Below are 26,772 nucleotides of genomic sequence, written 5' to 3'. Positions count from 1 at the left end.
TGCATGCATGTCTTGAGGAACTTTGCATCGTAATTCGGACTAACACAGCCACTGTAATATCGGATTTATCCGACGACACTGGGTAAGCGAATTTCGAGTAAAATGTCTCACCTGTACTGAGATATAGGTAGTGGATGTACGAGTACAGGTTGTAAATACGTGGTTGATGACATATGGAAGTTTCGGTCTGTCGTGGACGTGCCCGGATAGCCAGAAAGCAAGGTGACTGCTTGCAATAAGCGGGGAATTCGGGTTCGAGATCCGGTCCTGCAAAAATTGTCTTTGTCGTTGAACCTTTCTACAGATAATGCCTGTTCATATACACTACTACGAATTCTTATAATGTATATTTGGGATGAGGCGAAACTCTCAGTGCGTTTTTCTTAGAACCCTCCTCACACCCTTAAGGAAACACGGAGAAACACCATGGAAGAGTGACAAAAATTGCCCCCAAGTGGGTTCCTCGACTGTTAACACCTGTTCAATACCCCGACGAACGGAGACAGCAGCGTAAATATTGCAACTGGCTCGCACCAATCCAAATGAATTCTTTATCCGCCAAGATTGACCTGGCGCATACACAACGTTTACGGTGCTCCCCAAGACGAAGTATCAAAGCCATGGTCCACTGTATCAGTTGGCTGCTCCATTTTTATTTATCTCCTATAGTGGCTTGCGGCGGTAATGTGGCCAAAACATTTCAATTTGTAACAGAACTGCAGGCCTGTGCCGGCACACAAACAGACAATTCTACATCTACATCTACATTGATACTCCGCAAGCCACCCAACGGTGTGTGGCGGAGGGCACTTTACGTGCCACTGTCATTACCTCCCTTTCCTGTTCCAGTCGCGTATGGTTCGCGGGAAGAACGACTGTCTGAAAGCCTCTGTGCGCGCTCTAATCTCTCTAATTTTACATTCGTGATCTCCTCGGGAGGTATAAGTAGGGGGAAGCAATATATTCGATACCTCATCCAGAAACGCAGCCTCTCGAAACCTGGCGAGCAAGCTACACCGCGATGCAGAGCGCCTCTCTTGCAGAGTCTGCCACTTGAGTTTATTAAACATCTCCGTAACGCTATCACGGTTACCAAATAACTCTGTGACGAAACGCGCCCCTCTTCTTTGGATCTTCTCTATCTCCTCCGTCAGACCGATCTGGTACGGATCCCACACTGATGAGCAATACTCAAGTATAGGTCGAACGAGTGTTTTGTAAGCCACCTCCTTTGTTGATGGGCTACATTTTCTAAGGACTCTCCCAATGAATCTCAACCTGGTACCCGCCTTACCAACAATTAATTTTATATGATCATTCCACTTCAAATCGTTCCGCACGCATACTCCCAGATATTTTACAGAAGTAACTGCTACCAGTGTTTGTTCCGCTATCATATAATCATACAATAAAGGATCCTTCTTTCTATGTATTCGCAATACATTACATTTGTCTATGTTAAGGGTCAGTTGCCACTCCCTGCACCAAGTGCCTATCCGCTGCAGATCTTCCTGCATTTCGCTACAATTTTCTAATGCTGCAACTTCTCTGTATACTACAGCATCATCCGCGAAAAGCCGCATGGAACTTACGACACTATCTACTAGGTCATTTATATATATTGTGAAAAGCAATGGTCCCATAACACTCCCCTGTGGCACGCCAGAGGTTACTTTAACGTCTGTAGACGTCTCTCCATTGATAACAACATGCTGTGTTCTGTTTGCTAAAAACTCTTCAATCCAGCCACACAGCTGGTCTGATATTCCGTAGGCTCTTACATTGTTTATCAGGCGACAGTGCGGAACTGTATCGAACGCCTTCCGGAAGTCAAGAAAAATAGCATCTACCTGGGAGCCTGTATCTAATATTTTCTGGGTCTCATGAACAAATAAAGCGAGTTGGGTCTCACACGATCGCTGTTTCCGGAATCCATGTTGATTCCTACATAGTAGATTCCGGGTTTCCAGAAATGACATGATACGCGAGCAAAAAACATGTTCTAAAATTCTACAAGAGATCGACGTCAGAGATATAGGTCTATAGTTTTGCGCATCTGCTCGACGACCCTTCTTGAAGACTGGGACTACCTGTGCTCTTTTCCAATCATTTGGAACCCTCCGTTCCTCTAGAGACTTGCAGAACACGGCTGTTAGAAGGGGGGCAAGTCCTTTCGCGTACTCTGCGTAGAATCGAATTGGTATCCCATCAGGTCCAGTGGACTTTCCTCTATTGAGTGATTCCAGTTGCTTTTCTATTCTTTTCGTAATTAATTCTTGGAGGAAGTAATTAGAATTTTATAACCACCCCTTGTTGTCTTGAGACAACACACTTTAAAAATAAAGATAGTTTCTGTATATCATTTATTAGCCTCTGCGGTTGCTAAGTGTATGCACACAGGTCATGGTAATAGGTATTTCTTACTCACATAATTCCTTAGCAACTCTGACGTGAAATCTCAACGATTTATGCATCTAAAAATTGTGTGATTTGTGTCTTCTACTTAACTGTAGTCGTAAAATGAAGATGGTCTATATTGATGCTGTGTAGGTGCTGTGCAATGTGACAATGGTTGAATTCGACCGTGTTACGGTAATTGCAAATTTCCGTGTACACATAAGTCATTAGTACGAAGAGCTTGTTGGTAGCACTGGCGTTATTTGTGCATAGTATTTTAGTTTTGCTGTCTGAGAGGCTAGCCATTCTTTCTCCCAACCATTCCGAACCCACTTCCGGTAAATCGGTAATAGATCTTCTGAAGTAACATGTGTATAGTCCTCTATGACTGAGGTCACTGCTTTCTTAGCAAGAGAGTTAGCGATCTCGTTTCTCAGTACGTGTCACTATTATCTCGTGGGTCATCAAGTGGTTTTTACGCCATCGATGAAAATATTTAAGGCGAGAGAGCGTAGATTTGGAGTCCGGGAGGATGAAAATGTTTCCCTTCGGTATCGTATATCAGTTGTTACGGGCTTCCATGGTCGCCGTAAGCTCTGCCGTCTTACTGTAATTTCCTTCGGCTGCTTGTGCTTCAATGCTAATTCCACATATGGATCCCCATATCCTGTTCCATCCCGCTCCCTTCTTCGTCCTGTAACTGGTGGATTAAATCCCGGGACGCCTTCAGCAACGGTACAAACATGAGCAGTTGTCGTGCAGAGATAACTAAACGGAAGTCCGGTTCTGCCTCTATACAGAGTGATTTTGCTAAATTGGGGGCGAAGTGCAGGTAACGGTCACTCAGAGGATAAGAAGAAAACAAAAATCGAACGGATATATAGCTGGAAAAGTGTTGAAATATTTTTGACAGTGTTGAAAGCACGTATGAGAAAACGCTAGACAAATGGAAATGTTACCATCAGCGCTGGTTCACCTTCATTGTGTGGGCGGGGGGAATTTTTGGCGAGCGCCACGTGGGGCAAGACGTGCCTTTAGTGGTATGAAGGTAATGCAGCTACTACATGATGGTGTCCAGCTCACTTCAGTATTTCCGTGCGAAAGCATCTACTCCAGCTACACGTTTAGGGTGAACCGCTACTGATAGTTTGCTGCCACCGAATCACTAAAAATTGTTCAAATGGCTCTGAGCACTATGGGACTTAACATCTTAGGTCATCAGTCCCCTAGAACTTAGAACTACTTAAACCTAACTAACCTAAGGCCATCACAAACATCAATACCCGAGGCAGGATTCGAACCTGCGACCGTAGCAGTCCCGCGGTTTGGGAATGCAGCGCCTAGAACCGCACGGCCACCGCGGCCGGCTCCGAATCACTAAAGCACAATTACAGACTAAACATTCCCTCTTGCCTGGCGCGTTCTCATGTGTACTTCCAACCACTGAAACTTGCACTGTCAAAGATCTTTTAACTCCACCTTCAAGTGAGTTACCTTCCATGGAAAACATTTTAATCTGTTTTCTCCATATCCTCTCAGTTCTTGTTTCCTGCAGTATGTCCCGATTCAACAAAATCATCCCGTATATTTACTTGCTATAAGGCAGAGTCTTACGTAATCGATATTTAGACATGTTACAGTGACTTTCTGGATGCAGAATAACAAGGTGTACTCTGATGATTGAGCCATCTATAACTACAATTTTCTATTCTACACACATAAAAAAAAAAAGTTTTGCATCATCTCAGTTCCGAGACTTCGGCAATCTGTACAAAAAATTGGAACAGAGATCAACAGAAACATCATTTTCGCCCTTTTCATTGTTCATGAAAACCACACACTGCATGTTGTACCGCCATTTAACGAAACCTTCAGAGGTGGTGGTCTAGATTGCTGTACACACCAGTACCTCTAATACCCAGTAGCACGTCCTCTTGCATTCATGCATGCCTGTATTCGTCGTGGCATACTATCTACAAGTTCATCAAGGCCCTGTTGGTCCAGATTGACCCATTCCTCAACGGGGTTTAGGCGTAGATCCCTTAGAGTGGTTGGTGGGTCACGTCGTCCAAAACAGCACTTTTCAATCTATCCCTGGCATTTTCGATAGGGTTCATGTATGGATCAACATGCTGGCCACTCTAGTCGAGCGATGTCGTTATCCTGAAGGAAGTCATTCACAAGATGGGCACGATGGGGACGCGAATTGTCATCCATGAAGGCGAATGCCTCGGCAACATGCTGCCGATATGGTTGCACTATCGGTCAAAGGATGGCATTCACGTATCATACAGCTGTTACGGTGCCTTCCATGACCACCATCAGAGTACTTGCTGTACTTGCTGGACAGTGTGTCTAAGCCGTTCAGCCTGACCGGGATACGTCCAAACACGTCTCCGACGATTGTCTGGTTTTGAACGCATTTGCGACCCTCATCGGTGAAGAGAACGTGATGCCAATCCTGAACGTTCTATTCGGCATGTTGTTGGGCCCATGGTGTCGTGATTGCAAACATGGACCTCGCCATGGACGTCGGGGGTAAAGTTGCGCATCATACAGCCTATTGCGCACAGTTTGCGTCGTCCTATGGCTGCACGAAAAGCATTATTCAACATGGTGGCGTTGCTGTCAGGGTTCCTCCGAGCCATAATCCGTAGGTAGCGGTCATCCACTGCAGTAGTGGCCCTTTGGTGCCCTGAGCGACGAATGTCATCGACAGTTCCTGTCTCTCTATATCTCCTCCATGTCCGAACAACATCGCTTTGGTTCACACTGAGACGGCTGGACACTTCCCTTCTGGAGAGCCCTACCTGGCTGAAAGTAACAATGAGGACGCGATCAAACCACGGTATTGACGGTCTAGGCATGGTCTAACTACAGACAACACGAGCCGTGTACCTCCTTCCTGGTGGAATGACTGAAACTGATCGGTTGTCGGACCCTCTCCGTCTAATTGGCGCTGCTCATGCATGGTCGTTTACAACTTTGGGCGGGTTTAGTGACGTCTCTGTACAGTCAAGGGACTGTGTCTGTGATATAATACCGACAGTCAATGTCTATCTTCAGGAGTTCTGAGAACCAGGGTGATGCAAATCTTTTTTTGATGTGTGTATTTTCCCTTTTTTGTATTTGCAGTCATGCTACTGAGATTAGGAACAAGAACTCGGCTGACAGAAATTCTTCGAGCATTTTTTTTTTTTAAACTACAATCAGAAATACTTGTATGCAATCTTGTTTTTGTACAAGACGAAGCTGAAGGAAACCTTTCACATACACATGTGGAACCAAGAGAGCTGTAATGTCTGATAAAGATCCTAAATCAGCCATGCCTTCAGGGTCATGCAAAAGTGGCTCCAGACGTCCTTTGTCCTCCAAAACTGAGCCAGAGCGCGATGTAGTCGAAAAACTTGGAAAATCACTTTCACTTTGCTCAGTCGGCGTATTTTGGGGTGGTATGGGGTACCTGGATACTCAACCTTCAAATGAAATTATAGGTTATTTGAACTGGCGTGGATTGAGCCTATGAGGACAAGTATAACTAATCACGTTTTGAAGAGCGCTGTGTTTTACCGAAAGAGCCACTTGGTGTCAAAACAATGAACGGAAGCTAAATCCGGCATATTAAGCTTCTTGCACAGGAGAACAATAAACCCTTTAACTTTCCGCGGACTGTTTACGCCCCGTCTGTGGTGACGGAATACAGCTTTACCATATTGGGTCCTATTTCTTCTGGTGTCATTTCCACAGCTTCTAAAATTTTCGCACCTGAAACGGCGCCCTTCACCGAAGTTAAGTCCAGGAGCTCTTCCGTTACAGGTTGGTGTCGTCCACTCTGCGCAAAAAAAAGAAAAAAGAAAATTGGCTAAATGAGCTGCGTCGCTAGTATCCTGATTCGCCGAGATATTGTCATACTGGAATTGATATTCCGCTGTTTGCGGGAGCTAATGTGGAATTAATTGTCTCTACTTTGTCCAATAAAATGTTCTTTATTAATAGACCTTCTGTAAACGACCTCGCAGCTCCAGCTGAACGTAGAAGAACTTAATAACTTGTTCTAAGAGTCCTTTCGCGATACCCTTCACCTTCTTCGCTCTATGTCAGAGGAAAAGAATTGTGTTAAGAATAATACGAGCGAAAACAAATACGAATAACGAATACACATTTGAGAGGAATCTAAACAAATTTTAATTCGCTTCGCAGGTCCCTTAACCAAACTAAACAGGCTAAAGGGCTGTAAAATTTCATTTGTGGATAAGAATTCTCTTCTAGAAGAGTGCGCAAGGTCCTTAAGTCTCCCTCCCTGGCGTCCCCCATGATTTCATTATACTTTTCTGAATGCAATCTGATGTAGTGTCTTTGAATACACGATTTTCTTGCAGAGATAATTAATGTTCTGCAGGTTAGACATTTGGCTTATTCGTTACAACTAACAAAAAAATAAGATAGTTTCCAATCCTGTCTAAATGGAGTTTCGGAAATCTTTGCTTTTTTCGCTGGAGGTTGTTCCAGCGTTACAGTAACTCTCTTGCACTTATCTATTTCAGTGTTGAATAAGCCCTGTATTAACGCACTCAGAAGCACACAACGGCGCCTTCTCCATGCAAGCCGAGTTGAGGCGAATAAAGCCTAGATGGACCGATGCCGCGTGCAAACACTCTCTGCGCCTCGCTTTGCTCGCGTGCCATTTTCCGTGTATGAGAGGAACTGATCAGCATGATTACTTTGCAGCTCACAGTTGAGGGCCTGGCAGATGGTTCATCGAACTACTTTCAGACCGTTTCTCTGCCGTTCCACACTCTAACAGCACGTGGGAAAAATGAACACTTAAATCTTTTTTTACAAGCTCTGATTTCTCTTGTTTCATTACGATGAACATTACTCCCCATATAGGTTGGCGACAGTAAAATATATGTACATTCAGTGGAGAAACTTGGTCATTGAAATTTAGTGGAATGATCTCGCCACGGCTGAAAACGCCGTTGCTTTAGTGGTTGCGATTCCAAACCGCTTATCGTATCCATGACATACTCCCGGCTATTTCGTGATAATAAAAAACGAGCTGATCATCTTTTTTAGATGTCTTCCGTCAGTCGTATCTGCTAAGGATTGAAGAAGATTGATACCAACAACCGTAATTTCATTTAGCAACCAGTTTCGGTACCCCATTGGCACCATCTTCAACCCCCTATACAAGTAGCTACATAAGTCATCTAATCGTTTTCGCTATCATAGGAACCACTATATCCATCTGGTTTCTGTAGACTTCATCTTGGTTGTTGCCGTTATATGTGTGAATGGTCCATTTGTACCGCCGGCCGGAGTGGCCGTGCGGTTCTGGGCGCTACAGTCTGGAACCGAGCGACCGCTACGGTCGCAGGTTCGAATCCTGCCTCGGGCATGGATGTGTGTGATGTCCTTAGGTTAGTTAGGTTTAATTAGTTCTAAGTTCTAGGCGACTGATGATCTCAGAAGTTAAGCGCATAGTGCTCAGAGCCATTTGAACCATTTTTCCATTTGTACCAAGAAGAAGTTTACGGAAACCAGTTGGATACAGTGGCCCTAAAATAGCACGAACGATTGGATGATTTACTAGCTGCGCTTATATCGGCCTGAAGATAGTGCCTATGAGGCACCAAAACTGCTAGCTAAATAAAATTACGGCTGTTGGTATCTACTGTCTTCAAGTCTTCGATCACCTACTAAGTGGTTCAAATGGCTCTGAGCACTACGGGACTTAACATCTATGGTCATCAGTCCCCTAGAACTTAGAACTACTTAAACCTAACTAACCTAAGGACATCACACAACACCCAGTCATCACGAGGCAGAGAACATCCCTGACCCCGACGGAAATCGAACCCGGGAACCCGGGCGCGGGAAGCGAGAACGCTACCGCGCGACCACGAGCTGCGGACTCGATCATCTACTGTCTTATTCCATTTGCGCAAGATGGAATGACTGATATGTGATAAGGATCCCACTCTGGATAGCAGTACTCGGGAGGACGGACATGGTAGCATACGGATTTTGCTTAGTAGACCTGTTTCATCTTCTAAGTGATCTGCCAATAAAAAGCAGTCTTTCGTTGGCCTTTCCCACAACATAATCTATGTGATCCTTTCAATTTATGTTGTTCGTAATTATAATTCCTATGTATTTATGTGATTCGACAGCCTTTAGATCTGTGTGCTTTATTGTGTAACCGAAATTTAACGGATTTGTTTTTGTACTCATGTGGATGAACTCATACTTTCCTTATTCAGAGACAATTGACACCTCTTGCACCATACGTGTATTTTGTCTAAATCATTTTGCAATTGCTTTTGATCTTCTGGTGAATTTACAAGACGTTAAATGATAGAACCATCTGCAGACAATCTAAGACAGCTGCTCAGATAGCCGGCTGCGGTGGTCTAGCGGTTCTAGGCGCGCAGTCCGGAACCGCGCGACTGCTACGGTCGCAGGTTCGAATCCTGCCTCGGGCATGGATGTGTGTGATGTCCTTAGGTTAGTCAGGTTTAAGTAGTTCTAAGTTCTAGGGGACTGATGACCTTCGATGTTAAGTCCCATAGTGCTCAGAGCCATTTGAACCATTTTTGAGCTGCTCAGATTGTCACCTAAAGCGTTTATATGCATCAGGAACAGTGGAGGGCCTACAACACTTCCTTGGGGCACGCCATTTTTTTTCCTTTATTGGATTTCGATCCCCCCCGAAGGGGGCGGGCTGGCAGCAGCTTAGTATGCCGTACTTCGGCCTACAGAATTTTTAAAAAATAAGAAGATAAGAAACAATAAAAGCAGGCTATAAAACGATGACGTAAGATGTAAGACGGCGGAAAATTGTGGAAAGTTAAAACATAAAACAAATGGTGGGCGATGATAAAAAAATACACAGGAAGCAGACAGGGAAAATAGTAGACAGACAATTAAAAAACACGCCGACAGTCTGGATTCTGTGCGCAAGAGATATCACACCCTGCGACATTATGATGTCCGTTCGCAACACTTCGGAAAAGACGCACAACACTTAACAATCACTGGAAACACTGCACTCGAAATTTGGCACGAAATTGACACACCACAGGCAAGGGCAGATGGGGGGGGGGGGAGCTGGACAAATGAGGGGGGAAAATAGGTGGGGGGGAGGAGATGGGGCACGCCAGATATCACTTCTGTTTTAGTCGATGACATTTCATCAGTTACTACGAACTGTGACGTTTCTAACAACGGATCTCGTATCCAGTCGCACAACTGAGGCGACACTCTATAAGCATTCAGTCTTAGAAGTCGCCTGCGAAGAATAGTGTCGAAAGTCTTCTAGATATCTAAAACTGTGGAGTCAATTTGACATCCCTTGTCGATAGAACAAATTCCTTCTTGAGAATACACTGAGGTGATAAAAGATATGGGCTAACGATATTCACACATACAGATGGCTGTAGTATCACGTATACAAGGTATATAACGGCAGCGCATTGGCGGAGCTGTACTCAGGTGATGCATGTGAAAAGGTTTCCGATGTGACTGTAGCCACACGACGGGAATTAACACACTCTGGACGCAGAATGGTAACTGGAGATGGACGCACCTGACTTCCCATTTCGGACATCGTTAGGGAATTCAGTATTCCGAGATCCACAGTGTCAAGAGTGTGCCGAGAATACCACATTTCAAGCATTACGCATAAGACATTAGCCGACGGCCTACACTTAACGACCGAGAGAAGCGGCGTTTGCATAGCGTTGTCAGTCCTAACAGACAAGGAACACTACGTGAAACAACAGCAGAAATCAACGAGGAACGTACGACGAGCGTATCCGTTAGGACAATGCAACGAAATGTGGTGTTAATGGGCTACGGCTGCAGACGACCGATGCGAGTGCCTTTGCTAACAACTCGACATCGCCTGCAGCGCCTCTCCAGAGCTCGTGACCATACCCTAGGCGACTCAAAAACCGTGGCCTGGTCAGATGAGTCCCGATTTCAGTTCAGGGTTCGAGTGTGGCTCACATCCCACGAAGCCATGGACCCAAGGTGTCTACGAGGCAGTGTGCAAGCTGGTGGTGGCTCCATAGTGGTGTGGAGTATGTTTCTATGGAATTGACTGGGTTCTTTGGTCGAAATGAACCTATCATTTACAGGTGATGATTATGTTCGGCTATTTGGAGACCATTTGCAGCCATTCAAGGACTTCATATCCGCCCCCTTAGCTGAGTGGTCAGCGCACCTGACTGCCATGCACCAGGCCCAGCTTCAATCTCCGGTTGGAGATTTTCTCTGCTCGGGAAGTGGCTGTTGTATTGTCCTCACATTTCATCATCATCGATACGCAAGTCGCCCAGTGTAGTTGTTGGAAATTTGTGGTAACATCTTCTGGGACCAAACTGCTGAGGTCATCGGTCCCTAAGCTTACACACTACTTAACCCAACTTAAAGTAACTTAAGCTAAGGACAACACACACGCCCTTGTCCGACGGAGGGAGCCGCGCGAACCGTGACAAGACGCAATCAGACCCCGCGGCAACCCAACGCGGCTTGCCCAGTGTGGCGTCAACTGGAAAGACCTGCAAATCGGCTGCCGAACTTCCCCAGGTGGGGGTTTCCGGTAATCAAAGCCATACGATCAAAAATCGAGGACTTCATGTTCCCAGAAAACCATTTAATTATCACGCATCATGTCACCAGGCCATAATTCTTCGCTATTGGTTTGAACAACATTCATGTGCAGATCGCCGCAATGAATCCCACCGAACATTTATGGGACATAATAGAGTATTCAGATCGTGCACAAAATCTTCCATCAGCAATACTTCCGCAGTTTATGGACGGCTAAAGAGACAGTATGGTGCAGTATTTCTGCAGGGGACTTCCAACGTGTACAGACCTCCGATTAGTGAGTCTGCATTTGTATGCACCAGTCTGTACCAGTCTGCATTAGTCTGTACCAGTCTATAGTCAAGTTTCAGTCTGCGCCTAACAAGTGTGGTGTCACCGCCAGACACCACACTTGCTAGGTGGTAGCCTTTAAATCGGCCGCGGTCCGTTAGTATACGTCGGACCAGCGTGTCGCCACTATCAGTGATTGCAGAACGAGCGCCGCCACACGGCAGGTCTAGAGAGACGTCCTAGCACTCGCCCCAGTTGTACAACCGACTTTGCTAGCGATGGTTCACTGACAAAATACGCTCTCATTTGCCGAGACGATAGTTAGCATAGCCTTCAGCTAAATCATTTGCTACGACCTAGCAAGGCGCCATTACCAGTTACTATTGATACTGTGCATAATGTACCGTCAAGAGCGACGTTCACCGTTTATGGATTAAACTTAAGTATTCCACCAGCTACGTCCGTTTTTTCTAAATTCTAATTTCCTTGTCCTGTTCCAGACCTCACGCCAGCCTGCGTGACCTAAAACGCGTGCCTTTTGACTTCCTCTAGTAACACGGTGTTGGCTCTCCTGCCAACCACAACAACAAGATTACCATATTCCTGTACATAGCCATGAAGAAAAATGTATAGACACTTTGTCAAGTATCAGAGATATGTGAGAATAAGATTAACGTACCAAGACCAAAGGAACTTCAGATTGTCAATTGTAAATAGCATCCAGAATCAAGTTACGTAATGTTTATGCTTCTTATTATTTTAATAAATGTGTGTGAAAATTAATCACGTTCTGTTTAAAGTTGGTCACCGTCAATCTGCTACTCTAAGCGTGCAAGTGGCATTTCTATCGTCTGACCTAACGGCAGAAGATAAACACGCCACGATAAGACCAGGAGACATATTGCTGACACCCACTTCGTTAGAGCGACAAGTCAGATAATCTGATGGTGTGTGTACTGAAGGTCTTACAGTATGCACACCACAGCTTCACAAAGTGTTGTCAATAAATCGTTTTCTTCGAGGTAATTAGTGTTGTTCGAATGTAGTATATGTTCGAAAAACCAACTGAAAATCGGCGTTAGTGATATGTATCTGATGACTGGGTGTTGTGTGATGTCCTTAGGTTAGTTAGGTTTAAGTAGTTCTAAGTTCTAGGGGACTGATGACCGTAGATGTTAAGTCCCATAGTAATCAGAGCCATTTTGATATGGATCTGTAATTCAGTGGATTACTCGTATTTACTTTTTTGTATATTGGTCTTCTCCTTTTAGTGTTCAACCCTGAGGTCCTCTCTTCTGTCCGCCTTCCTCTTCATTTCCCCGGATGTGTTACACCCATGATGTGTTGCATGTATGGTATCCTTGGTCGCTCCTGCCAATTGTTCCCTCAATAACTCCGTCTGCTTATGTATGTTGATGCAATCTCTAAATTTTAAAGTTAGTTGTGTTTGGTGGAATGTGGCCTCACCTGTGTGGGTGCGGATGTGGCCCTGCAGGAGCCAGGGCCTGGAGAAGCACTTGCCGCAGTAGGGGCAGCGGCAGGCCTGGGCGTGCGTGCGCACGTGCATGGAGAAGGCGGGCACGGACACGTACACCTTGCCGCAGTGCGCGCAGCGGCGCGCCTTGGCGTCGGCCGGCCCGCGGTGCGTCTGCCGGTGGCGCGCCAGGTTGCTGGCCGTGCTGTAGCGCTTGCCGCAGTCCGGGCACGCGTGCTGCGCCTGCGCGGGGGCCGGGCTCTGCGGGGGCGGCGGCGGCGGCGGTGGCGGCACCTGCGGCACGGGGCCCTCTGCTCTAACAAAAGCCTGCGCCATAATACAGTCTCAATCTAAAGCTAGTGGTCCTTAAGACAAGCAGGCGGCTGATTTTAAGGAAGGCAGCAAGATTAGAGCCTAACAAGAACTGAGGCAGCAAGATTATATCTTAACAAGTTCGGACTGGGAAAGGAAGCACAAACGAAGTATACATAATTATGATGCAGTGATAGTAATGACAGACCTATGGCATAGTTTACTGATAAGTAACTTAACAGACAAATTTATACCTTTGTTCTCAGCAATTTGGTTCCACGAGTCTTCCGTTAGTGGGACATCCACAACTGTTACGTACATTGTTCATAATTGAAATTTCCGCTAGAGTTATGCAAAATTTTCATTACTGAAGTCTTACACATCACAATTTTGGGGTCTCAGCCCAATCTTCAGGCGCAACTGTAAGTTAAAAACAAAACCTTGTGTACGAAATGCGTCCAGTAAGCAAGCAACAATTTTTTTCTGAAAGCATATTGATTTTATTTAGGATTCCAATACACCACAAATATTCCACTCTGTTGGCTACCAAATTCAATTTTTCATTATAATCTCCATTTAGTGGGACGACCTTACGACACCTTATTGGCATGTTGATGTCACTATGTTGGTCGACATCAGAATAATCCCGCTGGCATACGAAATCGTACCCCAGACTATAACTCCAGTTGTAGGTTCAATGTGTCTACCACGCAAACCGGTTGGATGCAGGCCCTCAGCTGGCCTCCTAACCAACAGATGGCCATCAATGGCACCGGAGCAGAACCAGCTTTCATCATAAAACCCAACAAACCTCACTCTGCACTCCAATGAGCTCTAGCTTGACACCACAGAAGTCGCACATGGCGGTTTCGGGTCAGTGGAAGTAACGATTTAGGGGTTCTGAATCGGAGCTGTTCTTGAAGTAACCGATTTGTAACAGTTTGTTGTCTCCTTCTGGTGCCAAATGCTCCTTGGTTGCAGCTGCAGATGCAGAACAGTGAGCCAATGCCATACACCGAACACGACAATCTTTCCTCTCAGTAGTGCCACGTGGCCATCTGGAGACTGATGTTTTTGCGACAGTACATTCTCGTGAACACCACTGCCAGCAATCATGTACAGTGACTACATTCCTGCCAAGTCTTTCTGCAATATTGCACAGGGAATATCCATCTTCTTGTAGCCCTATTAAACGACCACATTCAAACTCAGGGAGATGTTAATGGGCGTCTTCGTCGCCTTAAAAGCATTCTTGACTAACATCATCTCATCGCGTCCAATCTCAAATGTAACTAACGCTCAGGATCGTTACAACATGTATTGAAAGCAATCCTGATTCGCGTCCTCATACTGGCGCTAATAGGGCTACTCTTACGCGACTTAAGCGAAATGTGAATAAACATCAACTTTCAGATGCAGAATCACGGCTGCCAACTTTCGGTGTCGTGTTTTTTTTTTTTTTTTTTTCGTAAGTGTATATGGCTGCGTGAAGTTGATTTAAGCACGGTTACTGTTCGTGAGACTGTTGATACGCAGACTGTGACAATGAATAAACACACATCAAAAAAGGTTTTGCATCACTCCGGTTCCCATAACTCCAGAAGATAGGTGTTGACTGTGGATATTGTATCCCAGACACAGTCCATTCGACTGTTCAGAGGGGTCACTAAACCCGCCCAAAGATATAAACAACCATGCATGAGCAGCGCCTATTAGTCGGAGGGGGTCCGACAGCCGATCAGTTCCAGTCATTCCACCGGGAAGGGGGTACACGGCTTGTGTTGTCTGTAGTTCAACCGTGCCTAGACGGGGAATACCGCGGTTCGTTCGTGTCCGCATTGTTACTTTGAGCCAGGAAGGGCTCTCAACAAGGGAAGTGTCCAGGCGTCTCGGAGTGAACCAAAGTGATGTTGTTCGGATATGGAGGAGATACAGATAGACAGGAACTGTCGATGAAATGGCTCGTTCAGGCCGCCCAAGGGCTACTACTGCAGTGGATGACCGCTACCTAAGGATTATGGCTCGGAAGAACCCTGACAGCAACGCTACCATGCTGAATAATGCTTTTAGTGCAGTCACAGGACGTCGTGTTACGACTCAAACTGTACGCAATAGGCTGCATGTTGCGCAACTTCACTCCCGACGTCCATGGCGAGGTCCATCTTTGTCATCACGACACCATGCAGCGCGATACAGATGGGCCCAACAACATGCCGAATGGAAGGCTCAGGATTGGCATCACGTTCTCTTCACCGATGAGTGTCGCATATGCGTTCAACCAGACAATCGTCGGAGAAGTGTTTGGAGGCGTCCCGGTCAAGCTGAACGCCTTAGCCACACTGTCCAACGAGTGCAGGAAGGCTGTTTTGGGGTGGCGTTATGTGGGGTGCATGGTGGTTATGGAAGGCACCGTAGTGGCTGTACGATACGTGAATGCCATCCTCCGACCGACAGTGCAACGATATCGGCAGCATATTGGCGAGGCATTCGACTTCATGGACGACAGTGCGCGCTCCTATCGTGCACATCTTGTCAATGACTTCCTACAGGATAACGACATTGCTCGATTGGAGTGGCCAGCATGTTCTCCAGATATGAACACTATCGAACATACCTAGGATAGATTGGAAAGGGCTGTTTATGGATGACGTGACCCACCAACTACTCTGAGGGATCTACGCCGAATCGCCGTTGAGGAGTGGGACAATCTGGACCAACAGTGCCTTGATGAACTTGTGAATAGTATGCCACGACGAATACAGGCATGCATGAATGCAAGAGGACGTGCTACTGGGTATTAGAGGTACTGGTGTGTACAGCAATCTGGACCACCGCCTCTGAAGGTCTCTCTGTATGGTGGTACAACATGCAGTGTGTGGATTTTCATGAGAATAAAAAGGGCAGAAATGATGTTTATGTTGATTTCTGTTCCAATATTCTGTACAGGTTCCGGAACTCTCGGAATTGAGGTGATGCAAAACTTTTTTTAATGTGTGTGTTTTTTAACTTGGCGTCCCACATTTTGTGAGCATTTGAAAAAGTCATTATTACCTCCACGAGCTGCTGATAAAATTGTGTGTCTAACAACCTGTTTCAATCGACAGACCGTCATCAGTTTCCTGTAAACCAAACTGATGTGATACTTAAGTTGCATTAGAAGAGTAAACAGTCACAAATCTGTTAACTTACGTAAATGTTAACGACAACAGGCACATAATAAAACGTCTCATCCTCATTTAAAAGGATTCACAGTATCATATTAGGCGAATCATTGGCCTCAGGTAATAAGGCTATGAATTTGTCACTGAAGATAACAATATGGTACACACAGTGATGTTACAAGTTATGAACAAATCGCACCATAAACACGCAAACTCTTTGTATGTATGTAGTGTTGCCTGTTGTCACATCACAGTATAGATTACACTGTCAATATACAAACTGTGCTCTGTTTCAAGAGTTTTTCATAGTTGGTTATGTCACTGTGTGTGTCATATTTTATTTTCGGTACTAAATTTATTGTTTTATTAACTGACGTCAATGATTTTATATTCTACTTAAATGATGCTGTAAATGCTTTTAAGTGTGTGACATATTATTACGTCAGTGTAATTGTTAACATTTACATCTGTAAATAGACTTATGACAGTGTAGTCTTGTAATGCTGCGTACTTATAATTTCAGTTTGGTGTACAGGGAACTTATGATGGTCTGTAGACCGAAACTAGTTGTTAAATAAAGAATTTCATCAGCAGCATCGAGGCGGTAATCAATACTTCTGTCATATTTCGTAGAAAGTTCTGTGAGGTTATGGAATGAACTCATCACGGCAATCAGAAGGCTATTGGAATTTTCATTTGTATTCTTATAGAAACTGCCTTTGTTTACGTGTCTTACAGACAACCATAATAAGAATGTGAAGGTCACAAGGAAAGAATGAGTTTTATCAGTGTATTTAGTACACGATTAACGAAATGTAGCTAATGCCATCGGTGACGGCTGTCATTCAGTGCTCCAAGAGAACAACTTCTGTACGTACTTTAAATCCTAATGGACACCTTACAAACGTAATAAATGAAACACCTGCATCCGTCGTTTGGATGCTATTTCATTACATGGCAAACTAATGTTGTTTGTGGTATTGAGATTGCGTAAAATTTTTTTTTACTATTGTAGAAAAGGTATTCATGGTTGTGGCGAACTTGGAAAAATAGCTAGCTGCAGAAAATGACAAATTTCAATTTCTTAGTGTACAAATGTATTATAAAGATCTTGACAGCTATAGAAAGCTAGTTTTTGGGCAGGTATCTGCTGCTGACGCAACAAATCACGTATTGAAACCAAATTTCATTCATACATACATGAGATCTGGGTTCTAAATGCTAAATGGTAAAAGGGGTGTTAGCCAAGGACTAGCACATCACCCTGCTGTCCGTGTGTAGAAGAGAGGGTAGTGGAATCATTATGTGGTTACAGAACGAACGCCCAGCGTGTGGGGCTCGTAAAAGAGTAGCCAAGCCATCTCAAGCCATAAGAGAGGTGTCTCGGCAGTGAGGGTTCTGACCAGCAGCAGACGTAAAGAAAGCACATCACGAACCCTATGAATACCACAGGGTTATTCGTAAGTACCTCCGGATTCTCAGAAGGCGACTGCACGAAAACTACAGAATATGTACGCACATCGCTAAACGGAGCACCACCTTTCCAACTTTTAAACTCAGATTACAGGTGCTCAGTACGTGACATGTATGTATAGCGTACAGAGCAATGCTTTACCTTGTGAGGCGAGGAGCTGGGCCAGTCCCGGATCGAATCTGTACAGTGGATAACGCCGGTGGGCTGGTACACTGATGAACCTGAATGTAGTTTTAGGCGGTTCTCCACGCAGTTTTAAGCAAATGCTGGAGTGGTCGTCGAGTATCGCGTCAGAAAATACGAGAAAAGTTTACGCGATTCACAGGCAATTGGGGCCATTAGGTTAGCATGATGACTGTGGTGTCAGGGAGGGCATCCAGTCACAGGGTTAAAACAATAAAATAACAGTTGCCAAATTCTGAGAAGCGGACTGGGTAGCAGACTGGATAAACGCGAGGGGAACGAGGAAAGAAAGAAAGAAAACACATGATGAATACGGGCATCGTTTGTTACGCGACAGAAATCAATACGAACGTGAAATTCATTGCACTGTTCCTGCCTGGGAAGGTGTACAGAAAGCAGCGCGCTACGGAAATCTGTTCATGGGGTTGCCTATCTACAAGCACGAACGAAATCTACGCGACAATACGGAGCGATGATTTGTCTACGAGGGCTAGTCGGGAAGTCAGTTCCGATCGGTCGTGAAATGAAAACCACAGCGAAAATCAAAAAGTTTCTATTTGCAGCAGTTAGCTACACATTCCAACTAATTCTCTACATAGTTGCCGCTCTGACTTGGACATCTGTCGTGGCGTTGTATCAACTTTCCTATACTCTCCTCATAGGTGGCAGCCACCTGTGCTTTCCACTAATACTCTAACCTGGTCTACAGCTCGTTGACTGTACCAGAGTGTTATCTTTAAAGCCAGCGATTCATGTGCGCAAATATGAAACTCAGGGACAGCCACTTACGGGCTGTATTGTGAATGATAAAACACTTCGCATCGGAAACGCCGCAGGAATATCTTCATTGCCTCTGCATAATGCGTCCGAGAATTGTCATGAAGAAGGAACCGCATGACAGTTCTGTTATGTGGGTTGCATGACATGAGGCAAAATCTCTCGCCAGGCCCTCACAATTGGCGGGAGACGCTATTTCCTAGGTATCCTTATGTGCACTCAGAACTGAAAACACCGACGTGACACGAGCGGCAGGCATACTAGAGACACTGCCCAACACATCTGTGCAAAGCTTAATCGTATTGTCACAGTGCATTCCATTTCGCGGCCAATCGAAACTTACTTTCCGAATAGCTGTTGTACTTGTTCTGACACGCCTGCCACCTAGTGGTCCGCTCTGCAACTACACCGTGTCGCGTACTGAACTTGGGGAGATGCTCTGTCCATTGGCAGGTGTCACTTTTCTGTAAGTTTTGTAGTTTTCGGGCAGTCGTCTTCTGAATCCCATAGGTACCATAACGCGGTATAGCTGTGCGGATGTTACAGACTCACGAGCTCGGGAGGCTGGTGCGGCTGTGCGGCGGTCTCCGGGGTCGGCGTCGGCTGCGCCGGGACGCAGGGCTCCCCGGTGGCGGCGGCGGCGGCGCGGTCGGCCGGCGCCGGGGGCAGCCCGTGGCCCACAGTGTGCGGCCGGTCGTCGGCGTCGGTCCAGCAGAAGAGGCGTCCCGCGGCGGCGGCGAGGCTGACCTCGGCCAGCTGCGTCAGGTTGTACAGGTCGTCGGGCGCCGGCTCGGGCAGCGGCAGGCACACCGCCAGCGGCTGCGGCTGCGGCGGCGCCACCGACACCGGCGCCGACGCCGACGCCGACTCGGCCGCGGGCTGCGCCTCTGCCAGGCTGACGCGCCGCTCCGGGCTGCTCTCTGCAACAGCGGCCGCGCGGGCTCCAGTGAGGCGGCTCGGAGGTACTTACAGTCGCTACCACAGCACATGTTACCGTAAAACGATTCCTGATGATATTACAGACTTTCAGCGATGATGGAGGAGGTTAAGCGAATCAGTGTGAAGTAAGGGTCTATTCCGAAAGTGACTGAGTAGAATGTTATAAGCGAAAGTCGTTTTGATACCTCGGATAGTGGACCTCTTCTACAGGAAACTCTATGCTTTCCCTATGTATGTTAAGGGAGGTAGTCCGGACTTAAACAAGAAAAACATTGTCTAGTAAACATGGCCTTCAGGATACATACCTCAAGTGTGGTGTACTGAGATACCACACACGAAGAGTTTGCGACATTTGATACCAGAAGTACCGCGGACGTCCATCCGCCGCAGAAACATCGCTGCGCATGCTCCCTATGCACATGAAACAAGGCTGTCAGCAAAATCAAACGCCTGGGCTACACTCATTACGCTTTGTCTTTCCTGTTTCCCGATGATTCTTTCGAGAGTGATCAAAATGCTACACTACTGGCCATTAAAATTGCTACACCAAGAAGAAATTCAGATGATAAATGGGTATTCATTGGACAAATATATTATACTAGAGCTGACATGTGATTACAAAAAAATGATTCAAATGGCTCTGAGCACTATGGGACTTAACATCGAAGGTCATCAGTCCCCTAGAACTTAGAACTACTTAAACCTAAATAACCCAAGGACATCACACACATTCATGCCCGAGGCAGGATTCGAACCTGCGACCGTAGCGGTCGCGCGGTTTCAGACTGAAGCGCCTAGAACCGCTCGGCCACATCGGCCGGCCATGTGATTACATTTTCACGCAATTTGGGTGCATAGATCCTGAGAAATCAGTACCCAGAACGACCTCCTCTGGCCGTAATAACGGCCTTGATACGGCTGGGCATTAAGCCAAACAGTGCTTGGATGGCGTGTACGGGTATAGCTGCCCATGCAAATCAACACGATACCACAGTCATCAAGAGTAGTGACTGGCGTATTGTGACGAGCCAGTTGCTCGGCCACCATTGACCAGAGGTTTTCAATTGGTGAGAGATCTGGAGAATGTGCTGCCCAAGGCAGCAGTCGAACATTTTCTGTATCCAGAAAGGACCGTACAGGACAAGCAATATGCGGTCGTGCATTATCCGGCTGAAATGTAGGGTTTCGCAGGGATCGAATGAAGGGTAGATCCACGGGTCGTAATACATCTGAAATGTAACGTCCACTGTTCAAACTGCCGTCAGTACGAACAAGAGATGACCGAGACGTGTAACCAATGGCACCCCATACCATCACGCCAGGTGATATGCCAGTATGGCGATGACGAATACACGCTTCCAATGTGCGTTCACCGCGATGTCGTCAAACACGGATGCGACCATCATTATACTGTAAACAGAACCTGCATTCATCCGACAAAGTGACGTTTTGCCATTAGTGCACCCAGCTTCGTCGTCGAGTACACCATCGCAGGCGCTCCTGTCTCTGATGCAGCGTCAAGGGTAACCGCAGCCATGGTCTCCGAGCTGATAGTCCATGCTGCTACAAACGTCGTCTAACTGTTCGTGCAGATGGTTGTTGTCTTGCAAACGTCCCCATCTATTGACTCAGGGATCGAGACGTGGCTGCACTATCCATTACAGCCATGCGGATAAGATGCCTGTCATCTCGACTGCTAGTGATACGAGGCCTTTGGGATCCAGCACGGCGTTCCGTATTACCCTCCGGAACCCACCGATTCCATATTCTGCTAACAGCCATTGGATCTCGACCAACGCGAGCAGCAATGTCGCGGTACGATTAATCGCAATCGCGATAGGCTACAATCCGACCTTTACCAAAGTGGGAAACGTGATGGTACGCATTTCTCTTCGTTACACGAGGCATTACAACAACGTTTTACCAGGCAACGCCGGTAAATCGCTGTTTGTGTATGAGAAATCGGTTGGAAACTTTCCTCATGTCAGCACGTTGTAGATGTCGCTAGTGGCGCCAACCTTGTGTGAACGCTCAGAAAAGCTAATCATTTGCATTTCACAGCATCTTCTTCCTGTATGTTAAATTTCGCGTATGTAGCACGTTATCGTCGTGGTGTAGCAATTTTAATGGTCAGTAGTGTATTTCCGGGCCGTGTCGTAATGAGAAACACCAGCACAGTGCACCGTAACTGCTCGGTGATTAACGTATAAACTGCCTTTTTTCCGTTTCTTCAGCTGCCTCATGTTGTGGTGCCATCCTCATTTGGCCCTACAGTTGCGCTGACATCAAGTCGTGTGCCTTGCAGCTTCCTGTCCACAACCAGGAGACATCTGGCAACACTCTCCCGCTTTCCACAGAGTAGTTAATATGTTATGTTACTGTCTGGAACCGCGTGACCGCTACGGTCGCAGGTTCGAATCCTGCCTCGGGCATGGATGTGTGTGATGTCCTTAGGTTAGTTAGGTTTAAGTAGTTCTAAGTTCTAGGGGACTGATGACCACAGTAGTTAAGTCCCATAGTGCTCAGAGCCATTTGAACCATTTTTTTATGTTACTTTTTCCATATCGTCCTTAAGTTTTGCAGAGGAGTGTTCGTACATGTTCCACAGTTCATCATACGGTGCATGGCGGAGAGTAGCTTGTACCATAGCTGGTCGTTCCCTTCCCTGTTCCACGCAGAAATAGAGCGAGGGAGATAGACTGTCTATGCTCTTCCGCTCTGATTTCTCTTATCTTCTCTCCACGGCACTTATGCAGCGGTCACAGTGGCACCGGCATCGTGGAATTCCACCGTCAGCCGACAAATCAGTACTCGCGCGGTCCCAGTGCAGCCGGTCTCATGATCCGAAGGTACAGTCTTCAGACGGAAATCTGTGAAATTCAGATATGTATCTTTCCTTCGGTAGTATCGGGATTGTGAAAATTTTTTAGGTTAACTACACGAAACGAACACTTTGTTGCGTCTTGAGGATGACAGATTTAATAAGAAGGCATGCCTCGGAATCTATTGTCTGAAAGCAGTACTTTATCCGAAACCTCAGTTTTCAAACAATTTAAAAATTTAGTAATAATTAGTTGAACGTTTCCTTACAGTTCCTTATCAAGATAGGCAATGCAGTGATGGAGGGAAATTTTCGAACTTTGTTGATTTAGTAACCCCTTTTTCGTCTGGGGAACGACCATGGAAGTAAACAAAACATTTTACTGAAGACGTGTTGCACGTGGAATATGGTGGTAAAACATATTGCAAAAAGAAATAAATCTTTCTTTGACCTCCCGTTTTTTAGAAATTATACTGACACAAAACATGTTGACAACGGTGCTGAACGGTGCTTTAAATCGCTAACGTGCTACCGCCAGGGAAATGAATATCTGAAGATTCTCGCGTCTCTTAACCGAAACTACTCAAATACTTCTCGACCTGTTGCGGTTTATCAGTACATTAACGACTACGGTCGCTATGTGTCCCTGCAGTAGATGTCTATGTTTGCTGAGAGCGTTACAGGCCTATAGCCCAACAACATCCGTATCGCAAATCGTATTCCTACATAGTCTTTATTTTTTCATTTTCGCCGAACGATGAGAAGAAAAGGCAGACGTAGTCCACAGGGAGGCTTCAGGCTGAATGCTGTGTAGTCAGAATAAGGAAAGAAAACGCTTAAAGCTGAGAAAAACTTTGGACTCCAAAGTCGCTATTCGACATTAAACTGGAAAGAAGGAAGTGAAACCGAAGTAACTGCTCTAAAAAGAAAGAAGGCCCAGAGAACACCAATGTCGATAGTAAACACTTTGTTTTTCTTTTGTTACATAGTTTCAGACTTTTCTTTCTTCGTTCTCAGAACGTACAAATTTCCTTATGTCTAACGGCAGTAACCTCCTCTGACAATCAGGCCTCTACAGCTGACATCCTAGACGCTAATGTAATTCGTTGTGTAGGTTTATTCCCACAAGATGAGAACAGGGCTTCATCTCGTGCACATTTATATTCAGGAGCAAAAGATTCAACGCATGTTCTCCCAACCTAAACTCTAGAGAATATGTTAATGTTGTGCCAGAGCGGCGGAATTATTTCCCACGTTTGAAATCAGTATTATGTTACTACTGAAATTCCTTTTCTCCTTGTTCGTACCTGAGGTTAAATGATATTGGTAACGTAAGATTTAGCGTTAACGCTATTTTTATTATTTATCCTTGATTTCTGCAGAGCACCTTCTGAACATGGAAGAAGTTCCTGCGTTGGCTGAGCGATAGTCACTGAGGACGAACTGTGGAGCGACTTTGTTCGGCCACTTGAGTCGCGTAAATCCCGCGGCGTCAGCAGCCAGATCTGGTGCTACCGAGGCTTGTCTGTCGGTTGCTAGGAAACCGCGCCACTTGCCGGAATGCTGTGGCCGCTTCGCTGTTCGCGGCCCCTCTCGTCGCTAAAAATACGTGGCAGCGTCAACGGCGCAGGCCGCGAGCTGCGCATGTCTCCACAAATCCTTTCTGCTTCCGCGAACTTCTGCCAATCTTTGTCACACACACACACACACACACACACACACACACACACACACAAACACACAAAGGGTCAAACATACATTCTACAAACAGAACATCCGTTCCTTTCAGACACCGGTAGTTGCTTTACCCATGTTCAGTATCTACTCTACTCATGAACTGCCTACACGTGGTCGCATCAGATACGCTACAAACGCCGAGTTAGGCCTGGAATAGAGGTGGGATAGAAATGATATTGGTACCAGAGGCCCTTTTTGATTATGTTGGAGCGTGTTGTGCAGTAACGTAAGTAATAAATTCATACAGGTGAAAGCTTAGTTTATTTAGCTTTTTACTGTTGTACCTTTATGATTATATTATTAATAAGTGTACCATGTATCACAAAATTAAAAATTTCAACAGATCTTCCTAATAAAAAAGTTCATTATCTTCACAATGCTTCACATTTCTTGATTTTGTGTAATTATGGTTCCATGGGAAAACAGCGATTTGACTGTGATTGTCGGAACATACGCACTGTTCAAAATTTGTTCACCTTCTGATTTCCACGTAATCCACTACACAAGGTGTTCCCCCTAAAAGCCATCAGGTACGTTTTCTCTGGCGTTTCAGAAAATATTTGCAATCTCGTTTTTTTAGCTGAAGTGAGGTCGTAGACATGCTGCTTATCACGTATTTCAAGCGAGGATGGAAAGTGTTGTGACTTGGCTAGACAGCCAAGCCACTATGATTGGTAGCCGAAAGGAACGCGTTAAGCTCACGCAGGCTGGCGTGAGGTCTGGAACATTTAAGGAAGTTAGACTTTAGCAAAAAAGGTCGTAGCTGTTGGAATACTTAACTTTAATCCATAATTGGTGAACATCGGTCTGACGGTACATGCATCACAAGATAAACAGCAAATGATAATGGCGCCTTGCTAGGTCGTAGCAAATGACGTAGTTGAAGGCTATGATAACTGTCGTCTCGGCAAATGAGAGCGTAATTTGTCAGTGAACCATCGCTAGCAAAGTCGGCTGTACAACTGGGGCGAGTGCTAGGACGTCTCTCTAGACCTGCCGTGTGGCGGCGCTCGGTCTGCAATCACTGACAGTGGCGACACGCGGGTCCGACGTATACTAGCGGACCACGGCCGATTTAAAGGCTACCACCTCGCAAGTGTGGTGTCTGGCGGTGACACCACAGAAAGCGTCGGTTTTTGGTCACCGTCACAAAAAAATTGATTTTTAAAGGCAAACTTTACTTGCACTTTCTATAGAGTGGATCCAAATTAGTCTAGTGCGATATTCATTTTTAACGGTATGTATTAACAGGGACAGTAAAACACGAAGTACTCCAGTAGTGACAGCACCACCGTGGCCCACGCTGACCTCTACCGGCATGCAGCAGCACTGTTCAGACGTTGCTAGAGTACTGGCTATTCTTTGTGTTTTACCGTCCCAATGAAACGGATAGTCCACTACACTAATTTGGGACCGCGCTGTCGGTTGGGCACGTCAAATTCCGTTTTTTAAAAATTGTTTGCAACAGGAAATAAACCGGCGGTTTCCGTCGGCGCTAGACAACTGCAGCTAAAAAAATGCAAATATCTGTGGAAACACAAGGTATCTGACATCTCTCCAGAGGGACACCCAGTATAGAGAAATTGCCGCTGTAAAATCTTTGAATCTAATGGAGAGGTTTCATCAGCGGTGTTGGGTATTTACATACCCTACACAACGCCATCTAAGGTATGGTATCTACCTACTATAAAACAATTGTAAAAGCTGCATTCATCTTAAAGGAGACCTATAACACTGCTTTCTAGTAATACGCCGAGAAACCGTCGTCTTGACCTCATATACAGGGCTATTACAAATGATTGAAGGGATTTCATAAATTCACTGTAGCTCCATTCATTGACGGACGGTCACGACACACTACAGATACGTAGAAAAACTCATAAAGATTTGTTCGGCTGAGGCCGCACTTCAGGTTTCTGCCGCCAGAGCGCTCGAGAGCTCAGTGAGACAAAATGGCGACAGGAGCCAAGAAAGCGTATGTCGTGCTTGAAATGCACTCACATCAGTCAGTCGTAACAGTGCAACGACATTTCAGGACGAAGTTCAACAAAGATCCACCAACTGCTAACTCCATTCGGCGATTGTATGCGCGGTTTAAAGCTTCTGGATGCCTCTGTAAGCGGAAATCAACGGGTCGGCCTGCAGTGAGCGAAGAAACGGTTGAACACGTGTGTCTGGACGTGCTGGAAAATTGGCTCGTGCCACAACTGGAGACCGACAGCACCGACTTCATCTTTCAACAGGATGGTGCTCCACCGCACTTCCATCATGATGTTCCGCATTTCTTAAACAGGAGATTGGAAAACCGATGCATCGGTCGTGGTGGAGATCATGACCAGCAATTCATGTCATGGCCTCCATGCTCTCCCGACTTAAGCCCATGCGATTTCTTTCTGTGGGGTTATGTGAAAGATTCAGTGTTTAAACCTCCTCTACCAAGAAACGTGCCAGAACTGCGAGCTCGCATCAACGATGGTTTCGAACTCGTTGGTGGGGACATGCTGCGCTGAGTGTGGGAGGAACTTGATTATCGGCTTGATGTCTGCCTAATCACTAAAGGGGCACATATCGAACATTTGTGAATGTCTAAAAAAACTTTTTGAGTTTTTGT

General features: G+C 45.8%; 1 protein-coding gene across 1 annotated transcript in view; it reads right to left on the bottom strand.

Moving 5' to 3' along the window:
* LOC124795779 (zinc finger protein 697) overlaps positions 1 to 26,772 on the bottom strand; it is a 93,633-nt gene that overhangs the window by 8,537 nt on the left and 58,324 nt on the right. The window contains exons 6-7 of the mRNA XM_047259862.1: positions 19,217 to 19,584; positions 12,751 to 13,000 (exon numbers count right to left, since the gene is read on the bottom strand). Of these exons, the coding sequence (XP_047115818.1) occupies positions 12,751 to 13,000; positions 19,217 to 19,584 (618 nt within the window). The remainder of the gene's footprint in view (positions 1 to 12,750; positions 13,001 to 19,216; positions 19,585 to 26,772) is intronic.

Source organism: Schistocerca piceifrons, chromosome 4 (genome assembly GCF_021461385.2).
Source record: "Schistocerca piceifrons isolate TAMUIC-IGC-003096 chromosome 4, iqSchPice1.1, whole genome shotgun sequence".
In the NCBI taxonomy this organism is placed as follows: Eukaryota; Metazoa; Arthropoda; class Insecta; order Orthoptera; family Acrididae; genus Schistocerca; species Schistocerca piceifrons.
This window is presented reverse-complemented; position numbering and strand designations above follow the sequence as displayed.